General features: G+C 52.4%; 9 protein-coding genes across 9 annotated transcripts; 5 read left to right on the top strand and 4 right to left on the bottom strand.

Annotated features, from left to right (window-relative positions):
• The first annotated feature begins 65 nt into the window (after positions 1–65).
• On the top strand, positions 66–1,911 carry BO88DRAFT_401366 (glycylpeptide N-tetradecanoyltransferase swoF). The gene is made up of 4 exons (XM_025705821.1): positions 66–159; positions 240–679; positions 735–1,518; positions 1,584–1,911. Exons 1-4 carry the CDS (start codon positions 106–108, stop codon positions 1,779–1,781), a joined length of 1,476 nt encoding a protein of 491 aa, XP_025567586.1. The 5' UTR covers positions 66–105; the 3' UTR covers positions 1,782–1,911.
• A 186-nt stretch (positions 1,912–2,097) lies between these two features.
• BO88DRAFT_401364 (TLDc domain-containing protein 2) lies at positions 2,098–4,496 on the top strand. Its single transcript, XM_025705820.1, has 3 exons — positions 2,098–2,229; positions 2,295–2,474; positions 2,579–4,496. The coding sequence occupies exons 2-3, from the start codon at positions 2,426–2,428 to the stop codon at positions 4,426–4,428; spliced, it is 1,899 nt and encodes a 632-aa protein (XP_025567585.1). The 5' UTR covers positions 2,098–2,229; positions 2,295–2,425; the 3' UTR covers positions 4,429–4,496.
• On the bottom strand, positions 4,484–5,709 carry BO88DRAFT_104762 (class I SAM-dependent methyltransferase). Its single transcript, XM_025701225.1, has 2 exons — positions 5,229–5,709; positions 4,484–5,153 (listed from the first exon to the last, which is right to left on the bottom strand). The coding sequence occupies exons 1-2, from the start codon at positions 5,473–5,475 to the stop codon at positions 4,540–4,542; spliced, it is 861 nt and encodes a 286-aa protein (XP_025567584.1). The 5' UTR covers positions 5,476–5,709; the 3' UTR covers positions 4,484–4,539.
• A 234-nt stretch (positions 5,710–5,943) lies between these two features.
• On the bottom strand, positions 5,944–8,697 carry BO88DRAFT_411179 (uncharacterized protein; the record flags this gene model as incomplete). Its single annotated transcript, XM_025708030.1, has 2 exons — positions 5,944–8,341; positions 8,420–8,697. The coding sequence occupies 2 exons, from the start codon at positions 8,695–8,697 to the stop codon at positions 5,944–5,946; spliced, it is 2,676 nt and encodes an 891-aa protein (XP_025567583.1).
• A 236-nt stretch (positions 8,698–8,933) lies between these two features.
• On the top strand, positions 8,934–11,175 carry BO88DRAFT_380520 (alpha/beta hydrolase). Its single transcript, XM_025704533.1, has 6 exons — positions 8,934–9,078; positions 9,162–9,284; positions 9,361–9,434; positions 9,505–9,705; positions 9,757–10,563; positions 10,630–11,175. Exons 2-6 carry the CDS (start codon positions 9,175–9,177, stop codon positions 10,692–10,694), a joined length of 1,257 nt encoding a protein of 418 aa, XP_025567582.1. The 5' UTR covers positions 8,934–9,078; positions 9,162–9,174; the 3' UTR covers positions 10,695–11,175.
• Positions 11,176–11,298: 123 nt separating this feature from the next.
• Positions 11,299–14,409, bottom strand: BO88DRAFT_357600 (elongation factor G). The gene is made up of 4 exons (XM_025703768.1): positions 14,143–14,409; positions 13,931–14,043; positions 11,845–13,873; positions 11,299–11,784 (listed from the first exon to the last, which is right to left on the bottom strand). Exons 1-4 carry the CDS (start codon positions 14,349–14,351, stop codon positions 11,730–11,732), a joined length of 2,406 nt encoding a protein of 801 aa, XP_025567581.1. The 5' UTR covers positions 14,352–14,409; the 3' UTR covers positions 11,299–11,729.
• Positions 14,410–14,859: 450 nt separating this feature from the next.
• On the top strand, positions 14,860–15,559 carry BO88DRAFT_104651 (LYR motif-containing protein 2). Its single transcript, XM_025701224.1, has 5 exons — positions 14,860–15,030; positions 15,081–15,138; positions 15,195–15,277; positions 15,330–15,353; positions 15,404–15,559. The coding sequence occupies exons 1-5, from the start codon at positions 14,947–14,949 to the stop codon at positions 15,461–15,463; spliced, it is 309 nt and encodes a 102-aa protein (XP_025567580.1). The 5' UTR covers positions 14,860–14,946; the 3' UTR covers positions 15,464–15,559.
• Positions 15,528–16,391, bottom strand: rcf1 (respiratory supercomplex assembly factor RCF1). Its single transcript, XM_025705819.1, has 3 exons — positions 16,295–16,391; positions 16,149–16,219; positions 15,528–16,079 (listed from the first exon to the last, which is right to left on the bottom strand). Exons 1-3 carry the CDS (start codon positions 16,330–16,332, stop codon positions 15,655–15,657), a joined length of 534 nt encoding a protein of 177 aa, XP_025567579.1. The 5' UTR covers positions 16,333–16,391; the 3' UTR covers positions 15,528–15,654.
• Positions 16,392–17,564: 1,173 nt separating this feature from the next.
• BO88DRAFT_449650 (threonine dehydratase, biosynthetic) lies at positions 17,565–19,382 on the top strand (the record flags this gene model as incomplete). The annotated part of the gene is made up of 3 exons (XM_025710511.1): positions 17,565–17,747; positions 17,809–18,025; positions 18,085–19,382. 3 exons carry the CDS (start codon positions 17,565–17,567, stop codon positions 19,380–19,382), a joined length of 1,698 nt encoding a protein of 565 aa, XP_025567578.1.
• Positions 19,383–19,514: the final 132 nt, after the last annotated feature.

Below are 19,514 nucleotides of genomic sequence, written 5' to 3'. Positions count from 1 at the left end.
CGCAGGAACGGCGGCAACGTGGGGCTGCTTAGAAAACCTTCCCGTGTCCACTTTGGTCCGAACCCCTCGAACTTCGATTCCTTATTCCCGCTGCTACAAGCTGTGATGTCGGACCCCAAGGATAACAAGGGCAAGGCCCCCGAGGCGCCCAAAGCTGAAGTAAGTGGCATCTAATCTGCGAACCCGAATCTCTCATGCCCCTCAATGTTTGGAGATCGTCTAACAAGCAGCTACCCTAGGATGCGCCAGGTAACAAGCTGTCCACCAAGGCAGTGGAGGCTCTGCTGGAGAGCAACGCCGCCCTGAAGAATGAGCTGGCCGGTATGGACAAGGACAAGGCTGCGGAAGCTCTACGGAAGATGGATATTGCTGAGCTGTTGACGGGTCTTGCTGTGGGCGGAAAGAACCAGAAGGACATGGCTTCGTACAAGTTCTGGCAGACACAGCCCGTGCCTCGATTCGATGAGGCGGCCAACGATGCTGGCGGACCTATCAAGATCATCGACCCTGAGAAGGTGTCCAAGACTCCCGATACACTGATCGAGGGATTTGAGTGGGCAACGCTGGACCTTACCAACGACGACGAACTCCAAGAACTGTGGGATTTGTTGACATACCATTACGTCGAGGATGACAATGCTATGTTCCGGTTCAGATATTCCAAGTCATTTTTGCACTGGTTGGTCTATCTGATGATTTTCTCGACACATGTTACTGACTATGATGGGCTCCAGGGCTTTGATGTCTCCGGGCTGGAAGAAGGAATGGCACGTCGGTGTCCGCGCAAGCAAGTCTAAGAAATTGGTCGCTTCGATCTGCGGTGTTCCCACGGAGGTTCGCGTTCGTGATCAGAAGATCAAGGTGACGGAGATCAACTTCCTGTGCATTCACAAGAAGTTGCGCTCTAAGCGTCTGACTCCCGTCCTTATCAAGGAGATCACCCGTCGCTGCTATCTTAGCGGTATCTACCAAGCCGTTTACACTGCGGGTGTTGTTCTGCCGACGCCTGTTAGCTCTTGCCGGTACTACCACCGCCCATTGGACTGGCTGAAGCTCTACGAAATCGGCTTCTCCCACCTCCCCCGTGGCTCCACCAAAGCACGCCAGATCACCAGGAACCACCTTCCCAGCACCACAGCAACTCCCGGCTTGCGCGTTATGGAGGCCAAGGATGTGGACGCTGTTCAGAATTTGCTGGAGCGGTATTCCAAGCGGTTTGCCTTGAACCAGGCCTTCACCCGCGAGGAAGTCGAGCATTGGTTGTTGCACAAGGAAGAGGCCGGAAAAGAGCAGGTTGTGTGGTCTTACGTGGTCGAAGATGCCGAAACCCACAAGATCACCGACTTTGTCTCTTTCTACAACCTTGAGTCGACTGTGATTCAGCACCCCAAGCACGACAACGTCCGCGCCGCTTACCTGTACTACTATGGCACGGAAACTGCCTTCACCCAGGATCAGAAGGCTCTTAAGGAGAGACTGCTCATGCTGATGAATGATGCTCTGGTTCTCGCGAAGAAGGTATGATCTTATCAATTCCCCTGCATGTGGGCTTTGTCCTCTGGACCAAACTAATCAATTCTTAGGCTAAATTCGATGTATTCAACGCACTGACCCTGCACGACAACCCTCTGTTCCTGGAGCAGCTCAAATTCGGTGCAGGTGACGGCCAGCTTCACTACTATCTCTACAATTATCGGACGGCCCCAGTCCCTGGAGGTGTCAACGATAAGAACCTTCCCGATGAGAAGAAGATGGGCGGTGTTGGTATCGTTATGCTGTAGGGTCTGGCACTCTGTTGCATTCTTGACACATATGAAACGTTCTTCCGCGATCTCTGTTGCAATTCATGGCGGCATTTGAGGAAGAAACTGTGGATACTTCTATCATGAATATAAATGATGTTAAAAGCTCTGTATATCCCTAGCGATACTAGCAGCCGATGGGTGCCTGGATCTGCACCGAAAGTAGACTAGCCGTCCGACCCACTTGTGTCATGCCTCAGGTGCCAAGGCTGCCGCATGCGGGACTCGCCATCCCGTCATTAACCAAGCATCCCCCCGACTTTGTTCCTCTCCTGACCATCAACAAGTCGTGTACCTTATTTCTTGCCTTCTCGGGTGTTGATGGATTACTTCAGTCCTTCTTGCCATTCCGGCTCATCTGGTTCCCTTGAGTGCCGGGTTCCTTTCCAGTAGTTGATGCACATTGATCGTCAGTCGTATACCTGAAGTGGGTTTACGTCGTCATCACTACGCGGCATCCAGGCTTAAGAATGACTGTACTGATTAAGCTAGATGAACGTGTCCTTTACTCTCCACGACAACTCCGCTGATTGGTAGCTATAACTTGGATCGCACATGGCACCATCTTGTTCGGGCGTTACCGATTATCTTACTTGTCAGCTTATAGACCACTCTAAGACAAGATGGGAGTGGGCCAGTCGACTGAGTATGGGGGGCAGGCGTCCTCGCCAGGTTAGTAGTTCGCTGCCATCTCTCGTAATGGAGTCATAATATCGCATCGCACGATAAAGATGGCTCTTCAGAGAAGAGCAATCCTGTCTCTGACAAGACCTTAGAGGAGCTGAGCTACGTGCTTGCTGAACGGTTTGCAACTAAATGCTTCACTCCCTTGGAGTTGACCCATCTCAAAGACAACTTCTTCTCGCGTGCCATTGACCAAGGCGGTCTGAAGTACTGGAATGAGAAGACTCTCTCGGATTTCCTAGGGATTCCGGATAGCAGTGAATCCCAATGTCCTTTGGACGCGGGCCCCGTGATCTTCCGCATGGTCTCGTACCTTGGGGCATTTCCTTTCCAAAATACTCTTGCTCCAAGTGTGCTAACATTTGAGGCTATGGTGAAAGTCGTTGTTTTGCTGACTGAGCGATACGGGAAAGTCCTAAGACGTGCGCGCAGGGATAGGATACGGCTGCTTTTCGGAAGCCTTGCTGACGTTGGAAGAAAGAGCGTTGAGCAGCAGAATAATGGTGATGAAGTCCGCGAGAATACTGATGCACCTGCGCCGAGCTCCCATGTCCCAGGGTTTGCGATCGATGAGCCGGCCAACGATGATTATGAGGACGAGGAGGACGATGACCTAGCACTAGCTGCTCTGGAATCCTTGGATGCCATCGAGGTCTTTAAGCACGACTCGCGCATGGACAGGGCTGTCTACGAAGCTCGGATATCTGCTGACACGCTCCGTCGCCTCTTGATGCTCCTAATAGTTATTTCGCCCTTAAAGCCTCTTGAGCCCGTAAAGACATACACATCCGATCTAAACGAAGAGCGCATGGAAGCAGTTCAATCGGAGGCCGATAGCATCATGGCAGCGTTCAACCATGAGCCTTCTGGCGGAATAAGTTATAAGGAGTTTGCTCGGACCGTGACATCTTCATTTCCGTATCTTTTCGATCCTCTGACACCGCTGTTCGAGCATCTCCTTTTCAGCAGAAATCTGAATCTATCCCAAAAACGCAACAGGGCCGATTCTGCGGCATCAGAGCCTGTCGAAGAAGCCCCAGAAGATGATCTACCTTCACCCACAACAATCACACTCCCGGGTAGCTTTGAATCTGTGATTCTTAACCCGAGCGTCATCTCACATCTGTCCTTCTTCCTCCCCTCATCCTCGGAAAGCCTAAACTTCCTCCGCGGCAATGTACGCCTGCACCCAGTCTTCTCAACCGTGGCGCATGGCTCCTCTTTAACCTCCTTCTCTCACCACGTGCTCACCTGGTCCTCGGGCACTCTTCTCGTGCTCGAGGGAACCAAACCAGGCGGCGAAATGGTGACCATTGGGGCCTACCTACCACAGCCATGGAAATCACCAACCTCCACCCAGACCAGCTCCAAGTTCTCCAACTCCGTCCTCCCATGTCTCTTCCAGCTCTCGCCAAAACACATGCTCCTGCAAGGGAACCCCTCCTCATCCATCCAACAACAATCAAATACTCCAGCCGCCTACTTCTCCACCAGCTCAGGTATATCACTAGGCTGTCAAATCCCCCCTTCGTCGCGCAGCAATAAAAAGCCCCCCACTCCGCACGGGGCAGGCAGCTTAACCATCGACGTCAGCCTCGAGACTGCACAATTCTACGTCTCTCCTGTCGTGCGCAACGGCGTCTTCCTGCCCCCACCTCCGGGCTCTACCCCAGATACCACCGTCAAAACCACCATCGAGATCTACAACCTAGAAGTCTGGGGTCTGGTGCCCGACCCCACAACCACGTCCGCAGAGGGCGGAAAAAGCGCCGTTGAGTTACAGCAGGCGAAATGGGACTTTGAAGCTCGGGAAGCTGAGCGGCGGCGCAACGTGAATTTGAAGACAGGAGGCAGTGCCGCAGAAGAAAGCGCCAGATGGTTACTGGAAACCGCAGGACTAATCGGAGACGGCGCAGGACGACGTGCAGGAGGAAGTGTCTAACCATAAACCTTGAAGTAAAACAAACCCTGAGAAGATAGTAATAATAGTACTAGTTCGCAATCGAGTTCATCCCTCTTCATAACAATTAATCAAAGATCCATCCATCCACCATCAAACAAAACTAGCAACCCAAACATCCATACTTCTCACCCGCTCCACACCCTCAACACTCACCTCACACGCATCCCTCGCCGCCAACACCACCGCCCTCTCCCTCTCATCCCTCACAACCCTCCTCACCTGCGCCTCAAACCCCCCATCAAGAACAGCCGCAACCTCCCACCTCCCATCCAACAACCCCTCCCCAGTCTGTACATACTCCTCCCTCTCAACCTCCCACCCCGCCTCCACCGCCAACTCCCTAATCCTCTTCGGCCCCAACACCGTCCGCACATTCGAGTCACTACTCTCCCCAGGTTTCCGACACTCCAACGCCGCCTGCGCCAGCGCAGCGAGCACGTGCGGCTGCGCGGACGGGTGCGTGGCTACTAGTCCCCATTCAGCTAGCAGGAGGCGTTTACTGTGCTGCCTGACGGCGCGGAACGTAGACAGGATGAGAGACGGGGAGGAGAAGTACCAAAGACTATGGGCGAGGATTGCAGCGTCGAATGTCGGGGGTAGGGAGGAGAGGTAATCCAGTGGGGATTGTTGGATCCAGGTTATGCGATTTCCTAGTGGGGACTGGGTGATGTGGGATTGGGCTTGGGAGAGGGTGTAGGGGGATCCTGGCAGATTGTATTAGCTTGCCATGGGCAAGTAGGGTGGGGGCGATGAAAAGAGGAGGAGGGTAAAGGATTCACCGTAATCAAGATCTGCTGGGTCAACTGCTACTACGCTGCCTTGCTCGCCTACGGCGGATGCTAGTACGGTCGTGCAGTCGCCTTGGCCGCATCCTAACTCGAGGAGTTTGGAGCCTGTGGGGATGGCCCAGTGCTGGAGGAGGGTTAGTCGGTGGAGGGTTTGGGAGTGTTGGATGTGGAAGTTTTTGGGGTCGTGGAGGGAGAGGCGCGCGATGGAGGCGGCGGTGGTGGAGAGGTCGGTGGACATTTTGATTTCTGTTGCTGTTTTGCTGGATGGATGTGTTTGGTGCAGCTGGGGGATGGGCTATTATAGTTCTTATTGTGGCTAATGGGAGCGGCGGATGGTAACATCTTATCTATTTGAGGGTTAGTATGGGTGTAAGCTGACGCAGAAACATCCCTGCAGTTTAGTTTAGTTTAGATTGGTTGAGTCATAAGGGACCGGCCTAGTTCTTGGAAGTAGATATTCCCTTATCGTTTAGATTGGCCCTGTCTGGAAGTGACTCAACGTATAGGTCTAATTGCATGTGCGGAGAACCCTCGGCACATTTAAGAGTCAGAGATGGGGTAAGCACGGTTTTTTGGTAGATGGGTGGGAAAGAAAGCAGCGCTAGGGGAAGAAATCCATCACGATCTTCAAACATACACAGAATGCATTACTCATACATAGTCTAGGTGCTCAAACCTATATACTGTGAAACCAGTCTATCAATGATCACGCCCCCATAGGTGGAAGTCCCGTAGGCGGACCATAGAAATCCTTGAGTTCCTCTTCCTCTTCCTCCTCTACAGCTCCCTCGATATTCTCCACATCCGATTCCTCGTCCACCGTCTTACTCCGAGACTGCAACCTCCCACGCGCAGCTGGCACCGGAGTTCCGGTTTTCTTGCCGCTATCTTCTGTCTCCGGGGCCGGCTTATTATCGTCTGGCTCTTCTCGGGGCAGACGGTATGCCAGGAATCCCTCGGGAGCGCGTTCCGCTCGGTCCATGATCTCGTTCATGTATTTGCGGACTTCGTCAGGAGGCTTCACGACACGGCCTAGAGGCTCTAGGACTTTGGGGTTGTTGGTGAAGATGCGGAAGGTCACGGGTTGGTAGTATTCCTTCAAATTGGAGTCTTTGTCCTTCTCTTTCTCCTTGTTCTCCTTTTCCTTTTCCTTTTCCTTCTCCTTGTCCTTGCTATCGACCTTTTTGTCTTTCGAGTCATCCTTGTCTGTGGAGGGTTTGTTAGGAGTTTCGGATGCTCCAGCCTTCTGATCAGCTGGGGTGCTGCTGGCTGGCGCCTTATCGCCGTCTGGCTTAGGTTCGGTGGCTGAAGACTCAGGTTTGTCGGTGGATTTGTCCTGCGACTTGTCTTTTTCTTTGTCCTCTGCTTTCCCCTTATCCTTGTCCGCCTCGCCGGCTTTCTCCTTGTTCTTGTCTGCTTTCTTCGACTTGGACTTGGATGCCTTGCCTTTAGCCCGAGGGTTGGCCGTCTCAGTAGCTGATTCCAAGGGAAACGTTGCGTTTGGATCGACCTTCCTCACAAGCAGGAACGAGGCAAGAACAGTATTTCCTCCAGGGAGCCATTCCAGAATTGTGTACTCAGGAAATAGGTATCGATCACCGGAGCCTGCATGTCCGGATGTGCTGCTTCCATAGGGGGTCAGCGGTGACGTAAATTCAAAGACCACCGACTTGTAGTTCTGTCTCGGAGGGGGCGGTGGAGGAGCTGGGCGATAATATGGCGCTGGCGACCCATACTGCGGAGGCCGAGATTGTATGGCAGGTGGATGGCTCTGATACGGAGGCTGTTGATAGGGTTGGTGTGGAGGTCCTGGCCGCGGCGTTGGTTGCTGCTGGGGAGGCGGCATGGGTCGTACAGCAGGGCTTGCCTGCTTTTGCGGATCCGGGGTAGGAGCTGGAGCTGGCGCCACACTAGGACTCGCTACCGGCTGAGACGGGGGCTGACCTGGCGCCGCCAAGCCAGGTTCTTGCTTGATTACAACCTGAGGGGCTGGCTTAGGTGCCTGTGGAGTAGGCGTTTGTGGCGGCTGTGGGACGTTCGAGTTCGGGGGAGGGTGGGCAGGGGCGGCAGACGGTGATGGTTTCGGGACTTGCACCTCGACACGCGGCGTGGGCTGTGGTTGCGACTGCCCTTGGGGGGTTTGCTGAGGGGTTTGCTGAGGAGTTTGCTGAGGAGTTTGCTGAGGAGTTTGCTGAGGAGTTTGCTGAGGAGTTTGCTGGGGTTTCTGCTGGGGGGTTTGCTGAACTGGCTGCGGGGGAGGCTTTTGTGCAGAGGGGGGTTGTTGCGGAGGTTGCGAAGGTTGCGGCGTTTGCTGGGGCTGGGGGTGTTGTATAGGGGTTTGTGACGGACGTGGGGGAGGGTGAGAAGGAGTGGAAGGCTGAGCCTGGCGCTGCTGCTGCTGTAGTCGTTGTTGCTGCTGTTCCCTTGCGCGAATGATGGCATTCAGTTCGTCAATATGAGCCTGGAAAGCGCGGAGTTGTTCTTGGGATGCTTTGCTCGAGGCCACGACGCGCATCAACGCTTTGAGCTCAGGATCGGACGCAGCTCGTGTTGCAAGCATCTGAATGACGGGATCTGGGCTGGGCTTCGGCGGTTGGGCAGTCTGAGGGTGCTGGGAAGGCGATGGCCTTTGCGCGGATTGAGGGCCAGGGGGCCGGTGGGGTGGTTGACTTGGAGTCCGAGCAGGATGTGAAGGGGGTGGGTGGCTTCCAGGAGCGTAGCCTGGTTGAGGGGTTCCTGGAGTCGCCGGAGAGCCTTGAGGTGGATGTTGCCGTGCATGCTGGGGCGGAGCAGGGGAGTGAGGATAGGGGTGGTATTGTTGAAAGTTGTTTGGATGTCCGTAATGAACCATCGGGCGTTGAGGGGTGGTGTATTGGATCGGTGGCGGCGCGTTGGGATCTTTGACAGTGTACAGCATCGCGTCGAAAAGATGAGGTCCAACAACGATGTTGCAAGCCCCAACCTTTGACATGGTCTCCTTGGGCGGGTTCTTTCCTTCAATCTGTTCCCTCTTGGTCTTCTTGGGCTTGGTCCAGTATCTCTCCAAAATGCCGTCGCTTAGCCATTTCTTCTTCGATCGTTCCAGGGAAGCTAACAGAATCGCACTGTTCCTGGTCAGCGACCGGAGACCTCAACATATACAATATGCGCTTCTGCGCGTGTAGTCAGGAGGGCACACATACCTTTCTGCATACGACTGATACTCTTTATCCGTAAGAGTAGTTGGTTGCGGCGCTGCCGTAGTGGGAAGAGGCTCTCCATCCTTTATTTTGGTGGGCAAAGGCGGTTCGGTAGGTTCCGGTGGTGGCGGAGGAGGAGGCGAAGGGGCGACGACCGGTGTTGACCCCTTCTTCTTCGACTGTTGAGGTTGAGGTGATGGTCGAGACGGAGCTTCGGAGGCTCGTCGCTTCGCCGCGGGTTCGCGACGTTCGCGGGCGGGGAGTTTGCGTTTTTCGGCCATGCTGGGATGAAATGAATTATTGACGAACAGTTACACGCCAATCAGGAAGCCAGCTGATTAAAGCAGCGGACATCTCGCAGCCTCCGGAATTGACTGGTATGATGGGAAGGGATGAGAGTTGCGGAGGAGGAAAAAAGGCGGCGGAGAAAGTGAAGTTGGAGGCAGAAGCTGGATCGGGCAGTTCCACCGCCGAGCCTCAGCATCCCCGGTTTAATCCTCCTTTCCTTATTCACCGTTCCTGCATCCAGCCAGGTCGCATTGGTAGCATTCAGGTGTGAATATTCTAGAATATATTTGCTGTCCTGATTAAATCCTGTTGAGTGGTGGCACCTTCAGGTTTGCTTATCGCAATTGGAATACACAGCACACGGCGGGCTCAAAGTAAGGGCTCCCGAGACATCTCGACTTGCAGTTCGCTTTATTTCTACCTTCACATCAGCTAAACTGTGTACTGTTGAATGTAGGCTCACAGCCACCATGGTTGAGCTTCAACCCATCTTCAAGAAGGCCTATTGGGCCCTGGCAGCCGGTGGAATCTTCTATGCCATATTCGTCTGTGCCATGACGTATCCCGTAGTCCAAAGATTGTACGTTGTTTCGTTATATGCTCGAATCACTATTCAAGGCGAGCACATTGGTTGACCTGCTGCCTACTTGTATCAGTGCCCTCTATGTCAATAAGATCAATCCCACTGCGTGGCAGGACGTCAACCTGGTTGAATCATTCGGCTTTCTCAGTATGTTAGACTGTTCCATTCTACCCACCAGATCATGCTCAAAGGACAAGCTCATTAACTGCCTCCAAAGAAACGCAAGTCCAGCCATTCAACCTGGTGACTCCTGATAACGAGACACTCTACGGATGGCATCTCCTGCCCCTGCAACTGTGTCACCAGCATGAAGAGGAGCTGAATGCAAACGAACCCGACGGACCAGCAGACGACTACACCAAAACCACTGCATTCAGGCTCCTTAAGAATGACCCGAATGCCAGGGTAGTGGTCAGCTGTAAGTAAGCACCATCACATTCAAAGTACAGCAGCTGATATTTTACATCAGTTCACGGCAACGCCGCCCACCTCGCATCCGCCCAGCGACCCGACATCTATCGACAAGTCCTGGGACTCTCAACACCCCAAAACCCCGTCCATGTCTTTGCCATCGATTACCGCGGGTTCGGCCTCTCCACCGGCACTCCCACAGAAGAGGGTCTAATCACAGACGGAGTATCCCTGCTCAACTACCTCACCTCCGGCCCACTGAACATCTCCCCGTCACGCATCGTTATCATGGGCCAGAGCCTAGGAACAGCCGTCAGCGCAGCAGTCGCAGAGCGCTTTGCATTCGGGTCCCCAGACCCCACTGCTATCCAGCCAGCACTCAAGGACGCGGAACCCTTCGCCGGCGTTATCCTGCTAGCATCCTTCAGCAACGTGCCAAGTCTGATCGATTCCTACAGTTTGAAGGGAATCACACCTCCAATGCTCTCCTTGCTAACCAACTACCCTCGGGCACACAACTGGGCGAAGAGCCACATCGTCGATCGCTGGGACACCGCCGCTAGAGTCGCACGTCTATCCGGAGTAAACACCAACATTACCAAAGACGACCCTAACCCCGCTTACTTGAACAAAGGTCTCGACCTCTTCATCATCCATGCAGCAAACGACGTCGAGATCCCCTGGCAGGAGGGCCGGCGCGTGTGGATCGCCGCCACAGGCGAGGACATCCCCGGTGGTCCTGGCAGGATAGTCCACGAACGGAAGGACACTAACGGACCGAACGAAGTGCAGATCTGGGAAAACCAGTCGACGAAAGACAACGCAGTTGTTAAGCGCGTCAGATGGGAGCGCGTCAGCCATGGTGGTACGTCGATATAGAACCCAACCCAACAAGTGATATCTGGCACAAAAGCTAACAATGAATGACAAGGCCACAACCGCGTCGCAACCTTCTCCGTCGCTGCTCTTTCAGTGATGAGGGCATTTGAGAAGTGAATGCCATGCCACCACATCTCGCCATCAACCCCACATAGACTATTATTAGATATTACAGGCTAAATGCAGACTGGGGCTTCCACATGGCAGTTGTAGCCTCGAATCCTGGTAGCCAATAGAGACCTTGAAATGAGCGAGATGTAAAATAAATCGCGAAAATCCACTTATAAGGCAGGCCAATCAAGAGGGGGGATTGGAGACGCGTTGTCGCGACTGAAGAGTTTGTATTCACTGTCAGTTGCTCTAGATCTTGTGGTTGTGTTCTATAGAGGTACTGAGAGTCGTTCGCATGTGGTTGTGGGTCTCGTGGCTCAGTTTGGATGGGTAGGTATATTGGTACTCGGTTTGGGATATATGCCTTCGGATGAGTCCCTCGATTTGGAGATGGTCATATGTTAGTAGTATAGTAAATCCGAGTAAGGCACAGAAGACATGATTCAGCACCATGAAATAATTTGAAGACTTGCATTACAGGGGGAGCAGGAAGGGCAGTGATTGACATATTTGAATGAGACTTTCGATTCTATGGTAGTACTAATGGGTTACCCGAGTTGAATTATGGTGAACTAGTACGTCCTTTTTACCACCCAGGAATTGCTTTATAGCCCAGTATATGCTTAAAATTTGAATATATGAGAGGAGATATAATGACCTTCAGGTCAAATATGTACAGTCTGAAACCGAGATGAGCCGTCTCGGGAATGGGCGGCCGGGCACCCTACCAACCCGGCCCCATGGCACTGACTGAGAATTTTCCGACGCCCACAGGGCCCGTCTAGATTGCTTTATAAATAATACATGGCGCCAAATTATCTAAACATAATGAGAACATCGTCTTCGTAGGGAATACACGCCGAGAAGGGAAGAGGTAGGAGGGAGGACAGAGCGCGGGTGGGGGATTGCAGGTTCAAGAACCCCGAAAGGAGACGTGATGGGTATACTTTTGAACTGCATCACTGATGTAGGGTAGCTTTAGGAGGCGGTTCTACCTCCGCAAAGCTGTTCCAAGCATTAAGCCACAGGATTGCGACAGACTTATTTCTTGTGTCTGTCGGCCTGGGCCTTCTGGTACTTGGCGATGAGGTCCTTCCTATAAGTGGATTCTTATTAGTATCGGCTTAACATTATATGCGAGGATACGGTGACTTACTGGAGGTGGGGAGGCGCCCTCTCGTAGTGGCTGAACTCCATGGTGTATTCACCCTTACCCTGGGTAGCCGCACGCAGGTGGGAACTGATACCGAACATGCCGTTCAGACTGCAGTCCGCGTACACGGTGAACTCATCAACACCGACCTCAGAGTCGTTGATAGTAGCATTGCGCTTGTTCAAGAGAGCGATAACGTCACCCTGGAACTCAGATGGAGCCGTCACGACAGTCTTCATGATGGGCTCGAGGACAGCAGGGTTACTCTCCTTGAAAGCCTTACGGAAAGCCTGCTGGGTGGCGTTCTTGAAGGCCATTTCAGACGAATCAGTCATGTGGGTAGCACCATCGTTGATGACCATCTTGGTACCAAGGACCTTGTGTCCAATCAGAGGACCCTTGTCACAAGAGAGGTGGAATCCCTTCTCACAAGCGAAGAGGAACTTCTCCGAGATACTTCCACCAACAATCTGTTCCTCGAACACGTTCTCGCCAAGGCTGCCCGTCGGCTCCATCCAACCAACGACACGGGCGTAGTCACCAGGACCACCAGATTGCTTCTTTAACAGGTGGTCGAACTCGACACGCTCGCCAAGGGTCTCACGGTAGGCAACCTGAGGCGGGCCAGTCTCACAGTCGACGCGGTATTCACGGCGCATACGCTCGAGGTAGATTTCAAGGTGCAGTTCACCCATACCAGAGATAAGAGTTTGTTCACTCTCCGCATCGAAGGTGACACGGAAAGTCGGGTCCTCTCTCTGGAAACGTGCCATGGCCTTGGAGAAGTTGGCACCATCCTTGTTGTTCTTAGGCTTGATGGACAGGGAGATGACGGGTTCGGGAACGAACATGGAGGACATGGTGTAGCCCAGCTGTCCATCAGTGAAGGTGTCACCGGAGGCACACTCGACACCGAAGACAGCACAGATCTCACCAGCTCCGACCTCAGTAACGTCCTCCATCTCGTTAGAGTGCATGCGAACAATACGAGGGATCTTGACCTTCTTATCGTTGCGTGCATTGTAGACGAAAGAGCCCTTGCGGAGAGTACCTTGGTACACACGGATATAGGTCAACTGACCAAAGTTGCTCTCTTCCAGCTTGAAAGCAAGACCGACCATGGGCAGAGAGTTGTAGGGGACGAGCTTCACAGAAGCCTCGTTGCGCTTCTTGTCAAGAGCAAGGTTCTGCACTTCGGAGGGGTTGGGAAGGTAGTCGATGACACCATCCAGCATAGGCTGCACGGACTTGTTCGCCAGTGCAGATCCCATGAAGACAGGGGTGAACTTCAGGTTGATGGTTGCCCGACGGATGGCCTGTCTCATTTGGTCCTCGGTAGGAGTTTCCTCCATAAGGAAGATTTCGGCAATTTCGTCATCAACGTCGGCGAGGGTCTCGATAAGCATCTGCCTTCTTTCTTCCGCCAGAGCCTTAACCTTTTCGGGGATCTCATCGGTCTCGAAAAGCTCCTCACCACTGGGTCCACGGTTGTAAATCGCCTTCATGCGAAGCAGATCGACCACGCCCTCGAATTCGTCCTCGGCACCAATGGGCACTTGAACAGCGGCAGCGGGGATCTTAAGCTTCTTGTTGATCTGGTCAACAGCCTTGAAGGGGTTGGCACCCATACGGTCCATCTTGTTGACGAAGGAAATTCTAGGAACGTTGTACCGTCTCATCTGGCGGTCAACGGTGATGGTTTGGGATTGGACACCGGAAACAGCACACAGAATCATGACAGCACCATCCAGAACGCGCAGCGCTCTCTCGACTTCGATGGTGAAGTCAATGTGCCCGGGAGTATCAATCAAGTTGAGGTGGTACTTCTGGTCCTTGCCCTCGGCGTCCTTCTTGACCCAGTCACAGAAAGTTGCGGCGGACTGGATGGTGATACCCTTTTCACGCTCCAGATCCATGGAGTCCATCTTCGCACCAACGGCATCACGGCCACGGACTTCGTGAATAGCCTTGATACGTCCAGTGTAGAAAAGGACACGCTCGGTACATGTCGTCTTACCACTGTCGATGTGTGCCTAGAATGACCATCAGTCGTGAATACTCCAAGCAACTCTTATCCGCAGTATCCTTACAGCAATACCAATGTTCCGAACACGGGACAGACGTGCTGCTTCGACGGGGTCAAGGTTTTCGATAATGGCCTCTTGCGACAGGGTGTCGGGGTTGGCAGCGGCAGCCTCAAGCCTATGTTTATTTGAAAACAACGATCAGTAATTGGCCAATTTGTAGTACTTGTATTTGAACAAAGGCAGAATAAAGTAGTCAAGAGCAGTAGATGCTTACACAGCAGCAGCAGTAGCAGAAGCGTTCCTCCTCTGCTGGAAGTGTTTGCTCAGGGTAGACTGATAAGCCGGAGCCAAAGTAGGTGAACGGAGAGCAGCCGTCGAAGCGCATCGCCGAGTCAAGAAGTTCTGGGACTGAAGACGGACAGAAGATCTGGTCAATCCAGAAACAGCGCGGCATGGCAGCCGCGCAAGAGTAGGAGTCCTCATGATGATCTCCGTGCACACCGAATCTCAATCAAACGTTGGCGCTCTTTGAGTCCCCAAGCGTCTCGATCTTTTCTGCGGCTCCGAAAAAAAGTTCGGGGAAGCCAGGCACGCAGTCACGTGAGCTATACTAGGATGATTGGCCTCCGCTTTCCCCGGGTGCCATTGCAGCCAATGATCTTTGGCTTGATTCTCATCATAGTCAAATTTGAGGAGTCTAAAGGGATGTTGTATTGGAAGGTACTGCAATTGTACATCCTTCCCGATAAGCTATATCTATCACCCGGAAAGTGCACCGAAGGCGTGTCTCTTCCGGCTTCGGACCCATCAAAATTGGTGAAGCCGTGCTCTAGACCTTCAGGTACAGAGACGGCACAATTGTGTAATTGAAATACTGTCGGTGCGGAAATATTTCACACCAGTACATTGTGGCAGAACAGCTTACCGCCTTGCTCTCCGCCACCATCAGTTGATCATCATCAATCATAGATGCAATCATTTACTATTTCCAGCAATCTCTATAGAAACTGTACCGCATTGATACTTCTTAGCTACCCAGTCGGTGCCCAGTGGAGCATTTTATATAATTCCCGTCCAAATGCGATCGTCTCTGAGTCTTCTGGCTTCCGTATCCCGCAGCCAGCCCTCGAAGCTCAGGAAGCCAACCGTTAGCCTTGATCATGTGTGTAACCATCGCTACTTGAGTCGTTCATGCGCTGATATGATCGGAAGTTCATCCAAAGGCAACGAGTCATTTCTCTATGGCGTGAGATCGTGCGAGCGCTCAATAGTCAGTCCTTATCTATACTATTTTAGCAATCATGCACCATGCTGATAGAGTCGCAGAAATACCCAGCTCGTCCACCAAGGATGAACTGCACAGATATGCTCGTGGGGAGTTTGAGCGTAATAGAAACGTTACGGATTTGGTATGGCTTCCTTGCCTTTACGGTATAGCACCAGACTGACGAGTACGGATAGCAACATATACGATATCTTATCTCGGTAAGTTACCCAATTGTTCTTTCCTGGACAAGCAGCCTAACTATACATAGACCGGAAAGTCCGAGTTCGATATGATGAGGCGGTATATTGACGAGCAGGTTGTTGGCTAAGGGCGGGGGGTTCTCGCCAGGATCAGCACTAATTAAGATACAGGCTAAGGTCCAGAGAGTTGAGATCAATGGTTAAGAGATGGAGAGTGATATTCTGACAAAAATCGAATGCATATATGTACAATATCATAGATACCCAAACTAATATGAGAATCAAGTAAGAAACTCAACAACACTTCCTTTTGCCAACCTTACTGTCTCGACAACAACTCCTTCACAGCACTTAGTACCCCAATCGACTTCTGTTCGGAGGGCTCAATAGCAGAGCGGGCAGCATCCTGCTCGGGGAATGACTTTTTAGCATTTGCGGCCTCGTTTGCCGCGGCTTCAATAGCCGCATGACGCTCCCGCCAGCCTCTGTCTTCCTTATCACGGATCTCCAACTCGCGCAGCCAAGCGTCCCGCTTTTCCTGGCTCTTGCGTGCCTCCACCATCTGCTCGAACTCCCTCCGTTGCTTCCGCTCGCTACCATAGTACATTCCTCCGGCGACCACGGCGATAAGGGTGAAGAACTGGGCGTAGATACGAGCACGGAACATCTTGTTCATCTCGACGGAGTCGCCGGCCTTCATCGACCGGTAGGCCCGGTACAGTGCGTAGGAAGTGGCGGCACATCCTAGGTTCGAGTAAGTTAGCTAAGCTGGGTTGAAGAAATGTGGCGTCCGAATTTCAATGGTATGCCTACCTAGCGGGATCAGAGGCTCTTCCTTGAGACGTCTGCGGAACTTTTGGAGCGAAGTCTCCTCTTGGAATTGACTGCAGAAACAGAGATGTTAGAGCTAGCTGAGCCACCAGTCTATGATCTGTATTCAAAAGGAGGCAAAGACGTACGGATGTTCTTCAAAAGACGACGGGAGAGGCTCGCTCATCTTGCTATAATAATTACTGTGACCTGCTGTCAAGTGTGGCGATCGGCGAAGGGGCTCGGAGAGGCTGGGGCCGCTGAAGATGAAAGTTAATCAAATCTGCAAATCATTAGCCAACGATCTTGAGAATTGAGGAGGCAGGCAAAGCTGCACATAAACGCCGACCTTGATTGATAAGTAGCGCCCTGTCCGGAGAGAAAAGTAAATGCGTTGCGCGTGCACCCGGGCAACATGACGTCGGAAGGAACAAGCATACGGAGGAGATAATTTTCGTATTATCGAATACGGTATGTTACGCATACACTTTGTAAGGCCTTGTACCCTCCTTTACTGTTCTATCAGGCCATACTTCGGACAGATGACCGGTTTGTGCTATGCCTCGAGTCCTCTACGCTATATACCAGGTGCTTTTTCATTGACAAGAATAGCTTCATAGAGCAGAAACTTAGAGTCGCAGATCCTCCATATATGGAGATGATAATGTAGCTTCGTGAGACGCCTGCTCTTGACCATAGTATTACCAAGTCAAGTTATCGCTGACGATCTTCAATGAATCAAGTCAAAGCATCGCTTTCGATGGCGGATCATGTGAATTGATTTCTGCTTTTGCCTATTCCTTGATTAGGCAAAGTTTTGGGAAAGGCGCACCCGGAGTTTTCTTAACCTTGACAGATGGTTCATCAAGCTTGTGAGACTTAAAGCCTGTCATAGGATAACATTTGAGCTCATTGGCTGGGAAGAAGCATGTACGTAAAGACTTTCCTATGTTTTCTGGTGGTGGTGCATGGATTCCTTCAGGCCCACTTCAACCATGAATAGCAGTACGGGGTAAGTATATGAAGACCGCAATGTCTGAGAAAATACTGAGTAGGCAGTTTGAAGCCGCTTCCGCGGAATACTCAAGGGGGCAAGAATACTACCTCGATAATAGTAGTATGAACCTGCAACGCCCAAATATGCGCCTGAATTCTTTGCATGTCTTTTCTTATTCCTCAACATAAACCATTTTTCAATTATTCCCGCCCTAGAACTTAGGGCTGGAATGGAGGGTTGATGACATAAAACTTTTCCGCTCCGATCACGGAATTCCCCACGGAATACGCTGATTGACTCGGATCTAGTGCCACCGCCGGACTTTTCGTTTGGTTGACTCAGAGGATTTCCGCCGGACTCTGGTCTTTGTCTTTGTTCTTATCACATTCAATTCTCTCACATATACCCACAAAGACGCCATAATGCCGGGCGAAGTCACTGAGAACGGCGTTCCGTACCCCGTTTCTACCAAGTTGGACAACCTGACCCTGAACGAGCGTTCTGCTGCTCCGTCTCCCACTTCGGATAAGGTGGATGGCCAGGAGCGATCAACAGTCGATTATGGCCTCCCTGACGCCTTTCTGCTTCCCAATGGAACACCAGACGTGAGTCTACACTGGAGTTTTATGTCCTCTATCTAATTACTCATGCTATTCTTGTGTTTAGTATCTCCGCTTGATCCTGACGTCCCGTGTCTACGACATTATCGAGGAGACCCCGCTTCACCATGCGGTCAACATCAGCAATCGCTTGGAGTGCCGTGTGCTTCTGAAGAGAGAGGATCTTCTCCCCGTGTTCAGTTTCAAGCTCCGTGGAGCCTACAACAAGATGGCGCACTTGACCCACGAACAACGGTGGAAGGGAGTCATTGCGTGCTCAGCAGGTGGGTGGCGTCGGTGTGAACTAGTCATGGTGACACTCGTTGACTGACATAATGAAAAGGAAACCATGCGCAGGGTGTTGCTTACTCCGCTCGGAAATTGAAGATCCCCGCGACTATCGTTATGCCATCGGGCACCCCCGCTATCAAGCATCTGAATGTCGCCCGCCTGGGTGGTAGCGTGGTCCTGCACGGAGACGACTTCGACGCAGCTAAGCAAGAAGCATACCGGTTGCAGGAGCAACACGGACTTACCATGATCCCTCCATTCGATGACCCCTACGTGATCGCTGGACAAGGAACCATTGGCATGGAGATATTGCGCCAGGCCAATTTGCAGAAGCTGGAGGCTGTCTTTTGTGCCGTCGGTGGAGGAGGTCTGATTGCTGGCATTGGCGTCTACCTTAAGCGCATCGCACCGCACGTGAAGATCATTGGCGTTGAGGCCCAAGATGCCAATGCCATGGCTCAGTCTCTCGACTCGGGTTCTAGAGTGTTCCTGAAGGACGTGGGACTGTTCGCAGACGGTGCTGCTGTCAAGTCTGTCGGAGAGGAGAACTACCGACTTGCGCGTGAAGTTATCGACGAGGTCGTTCAGGTCACAACCGATGAGACGTGCGCCGCCATCAAGGATGCATTCGAGGATACACGGTCTATCATTGAACCGGCGGGTGCTCTGGCTCTAGCCGGTCTTAAGAAGTACGCCGCAAACAACCCCAGCCCAGACACGAGCAGGGAGCTGTGCGCTATCGCCTCCGGAGCAAACATGGACTTCGACCGCCTGCGCTTTGTTGCTGAGCGTGCGGCTCTGGGAGAGCGGAAGGAAGCGCTCCTGAGCGTCAGGATCCCCGAGAAGCCGGGCGCTTTTGCGAAGCTTGTTGAGGTTGTTCTTCCTCATGCGGTCACCGCGTTCAGCTACCGTTACGCCCGTGAATCATCGGCCGATGTTCTGATGGGCATCTCCTTGTCCGCCGCTACTGGCCGGGATGATTTGGCCAAGATTATTAGCCAATTGGTACGAGGTGGCATGGATACGAAGGATCTCAGTGATGACGAGCTGGCGAAGAGGCACTTGCGCTTCCTGGTTGGTGGTCGCAGCGAGGTCGCGGATGAACGGTTGTTCATGTTCGAGTTCCCCGAACGTCCTGGCGCTCTCGCCAAGTTCTTGACGACCCTTCGTCCCAACCAGAACATCTCTCTGTTCCACTACCGTAACTACGGTGGTGATGTTGGCAAGGTGCTTGCGGGTATCCAATGCCCTGAGAACGAGAAGGCAGAGCTGGAGGCTTTCCTCAGCGACCTGGCTTATCCCTTCACTGAACATACCGATTCGCCTACCTACAAGACCTTCTTGCGGTAGAGGAATTCCGGTACTGTATTTGCTTTTCTCTGGTCACATTAGAATTCTAGAAAACACAGTGTGGGCCGTTGATGGATTTTGTTTGAAATGTTTAGGCGTTCTATTGGGCATGTGGAAGATAGATCGATCTGT

This window comes from Aspergillus vadensis, assembly GCF_003184925.1.
Source record: "Aspergillus vadensis CBS 113365 unplaced genomic scaffold BO88scaffold_2, whole genome shotgun sequence".
NCBI lineage: Eukaryota > Fungi > Ascomycota > Eurotiomycetes > Eurotiales > Aspergillaceae > Aspergillus > Aspergillus vadensis.
Note: the sequence above shows the minus strand (reverse complement) of the source record. Positions and strands in the feature narration are given on the sequence as shown.

What these genes read in the sequence shown, in the direction of transcription:
- BO88DRAFT_104651 (XM_025701224.1), top strand. Translation starts at nt 14,947, where the DNA reads ATGCGATCGTCTCTGAGTCTTCTGGCTTCCGTATCCCGCAGCCAGCCC. An exon ending in GATCGTGCGAGCGCTCAATA is followed by an intron (nt 15,139 to 15,194) that starts GTCAGTCCTTAT and finishes ATAGAGTCGCAG; the next exon opens with AAATACCCAGCTCGTCCACC. An exon ending in ATAGAAACGTTACGGATTTG is followed by an intron (nt 15,278 to 15,329) that starts GTATGGCTTCCT and finishes GAGTACGGATAG; the next exon opens with CAACATATACGATATCTTAT.
- BO88DRAFT_401364 (XM_025705820.1), top strand. Translation starts at nt 2,426, where the DNA reads ATGGGAGTGGGCCAGTCGACTGAGTATGGGGGGCAGGCGTCCTCGCCA. An exon ending in GGGGCAGGCGTCCTCGCCAG is followed by an intron (nt 2,475 to 2,578) that starts GTTAGTAGTTCG and finishes ACAAGACCTTAG; the next exon opens with AGGAGCTGAGCTACGTGCTT.
- rcf1 (XM_025705819.1), bottom strand. Translation starts at nt 16,332, where the DNA reads ATGAGCGAGCCTCTCCCGTCGTCTTTTGAAGAACATCC. An exon ending in TCGTCTTTTGAAGAACATCC is followed by an intron (nt 16,220 to 16,294) that starts GTACGTCTTTGC and finishes CTGTTTCTGCAG; the next exon opens with TCAATTCCAAGAGGAGACTT. An exon ending in AGAGCCTCTGATCCCGCTAG is followed by an intron (nt 16,080 to 16,148) that starts GTAGGCATACCA and finishes ACTCGAACCTAG; the next exon opens with GATGTGCCGCCACTTCCTAC.
- BO88DRAFT_380520 (XM_025704533.1), top strand. Translation starts at nt 9,175, where the DNA reads ATGGTTGAGCTTCAACCCATCTTCAAGAAGGCCTATTGGGCCCTGGCA. An exon ending in TATCCCGTAGTCCAAAGATT is followed by an intron (nt 9,285 to 9,360) that starts GTACGTTGTTTC and finishes TACTTGTATCAG; the next exon opens with TGCCCTCTATGTCAATAAGA. An exon ending in GGAGCGCGTCAGCCATGGTG is followed by an intron (nt 10,564 to 10,629) that starts GTACGTCGATAT and finishes ATGAATGACAAG; the next exon opens with GCCACAACCGCGTCGCAACC.
- BO88DRAFT_401366 (XM_025705821.1), top strand. Translation starts at nt 106, where the DNA reads ATGTCGGACCCCAAGGATAACAAGGGCAAGGCCCCCGAGGCGCCCAAA. An exon ending in TCCAAGTCATTTTTGCACTG is followed by an intron (nt 680 to 734) that starts GTTGGTCTATCT and finishes GATGGGCTCCAG; the next exon opens with GGCTTTGATGTCTCCGGGCT. An exon ending in CTCTGGTTCTCGCGAAGAAG is followed by an intron (nt 1,519 to 1,583) that starts GTATGATCTTAT and finishes ATCAATTCTTAG; the next exon opens with GCTAAATTCGATGTATTCAA.
- BO88DRAFT_104762 (XM_025701225.1), bottom strand. Translation starts at nt 5,475, where the DNA reads ATGTCCACCGACCTCTCCACCACCGCCGCCTCCATCGCGCGCCTCTCC. An exon ending in CCCAGCAGATCTTGATTACG is followed by an intron (nt 5,154 to 5,228) that starts GTGAATCCTTTA and finishes ACAATCTGCCAG; the next exon opens with GATCCCCCTACACCCTCTCC.
- BO88DRAFT_357600 (XM_025703768.1), bottom strand. Translation starts at nt 14,351, where the DNA reads ATGAGGACTCCTACTCTTGCGCGGCTGCCATGCCGCGCTGTTTCTGGA. An exon ending in TCTGCTACTGCTGCTGCTGT is followed by an intron (nt 14,044 to 14,142) that starts GTAAGCATCTAC and finishes AAATAAACATAG; the next exon opens with GCTTGAGGCTGCCGCTGCCA. An exon ending in AGGGCGCCTCCCCACCTCCA is followed by an intron (nt 11,785 to 11,844) that starts GTAAGTCACCGT and finishes ATCCACTTATAG; the next exon opens with GAAGGACCTCATCGCCAAGT.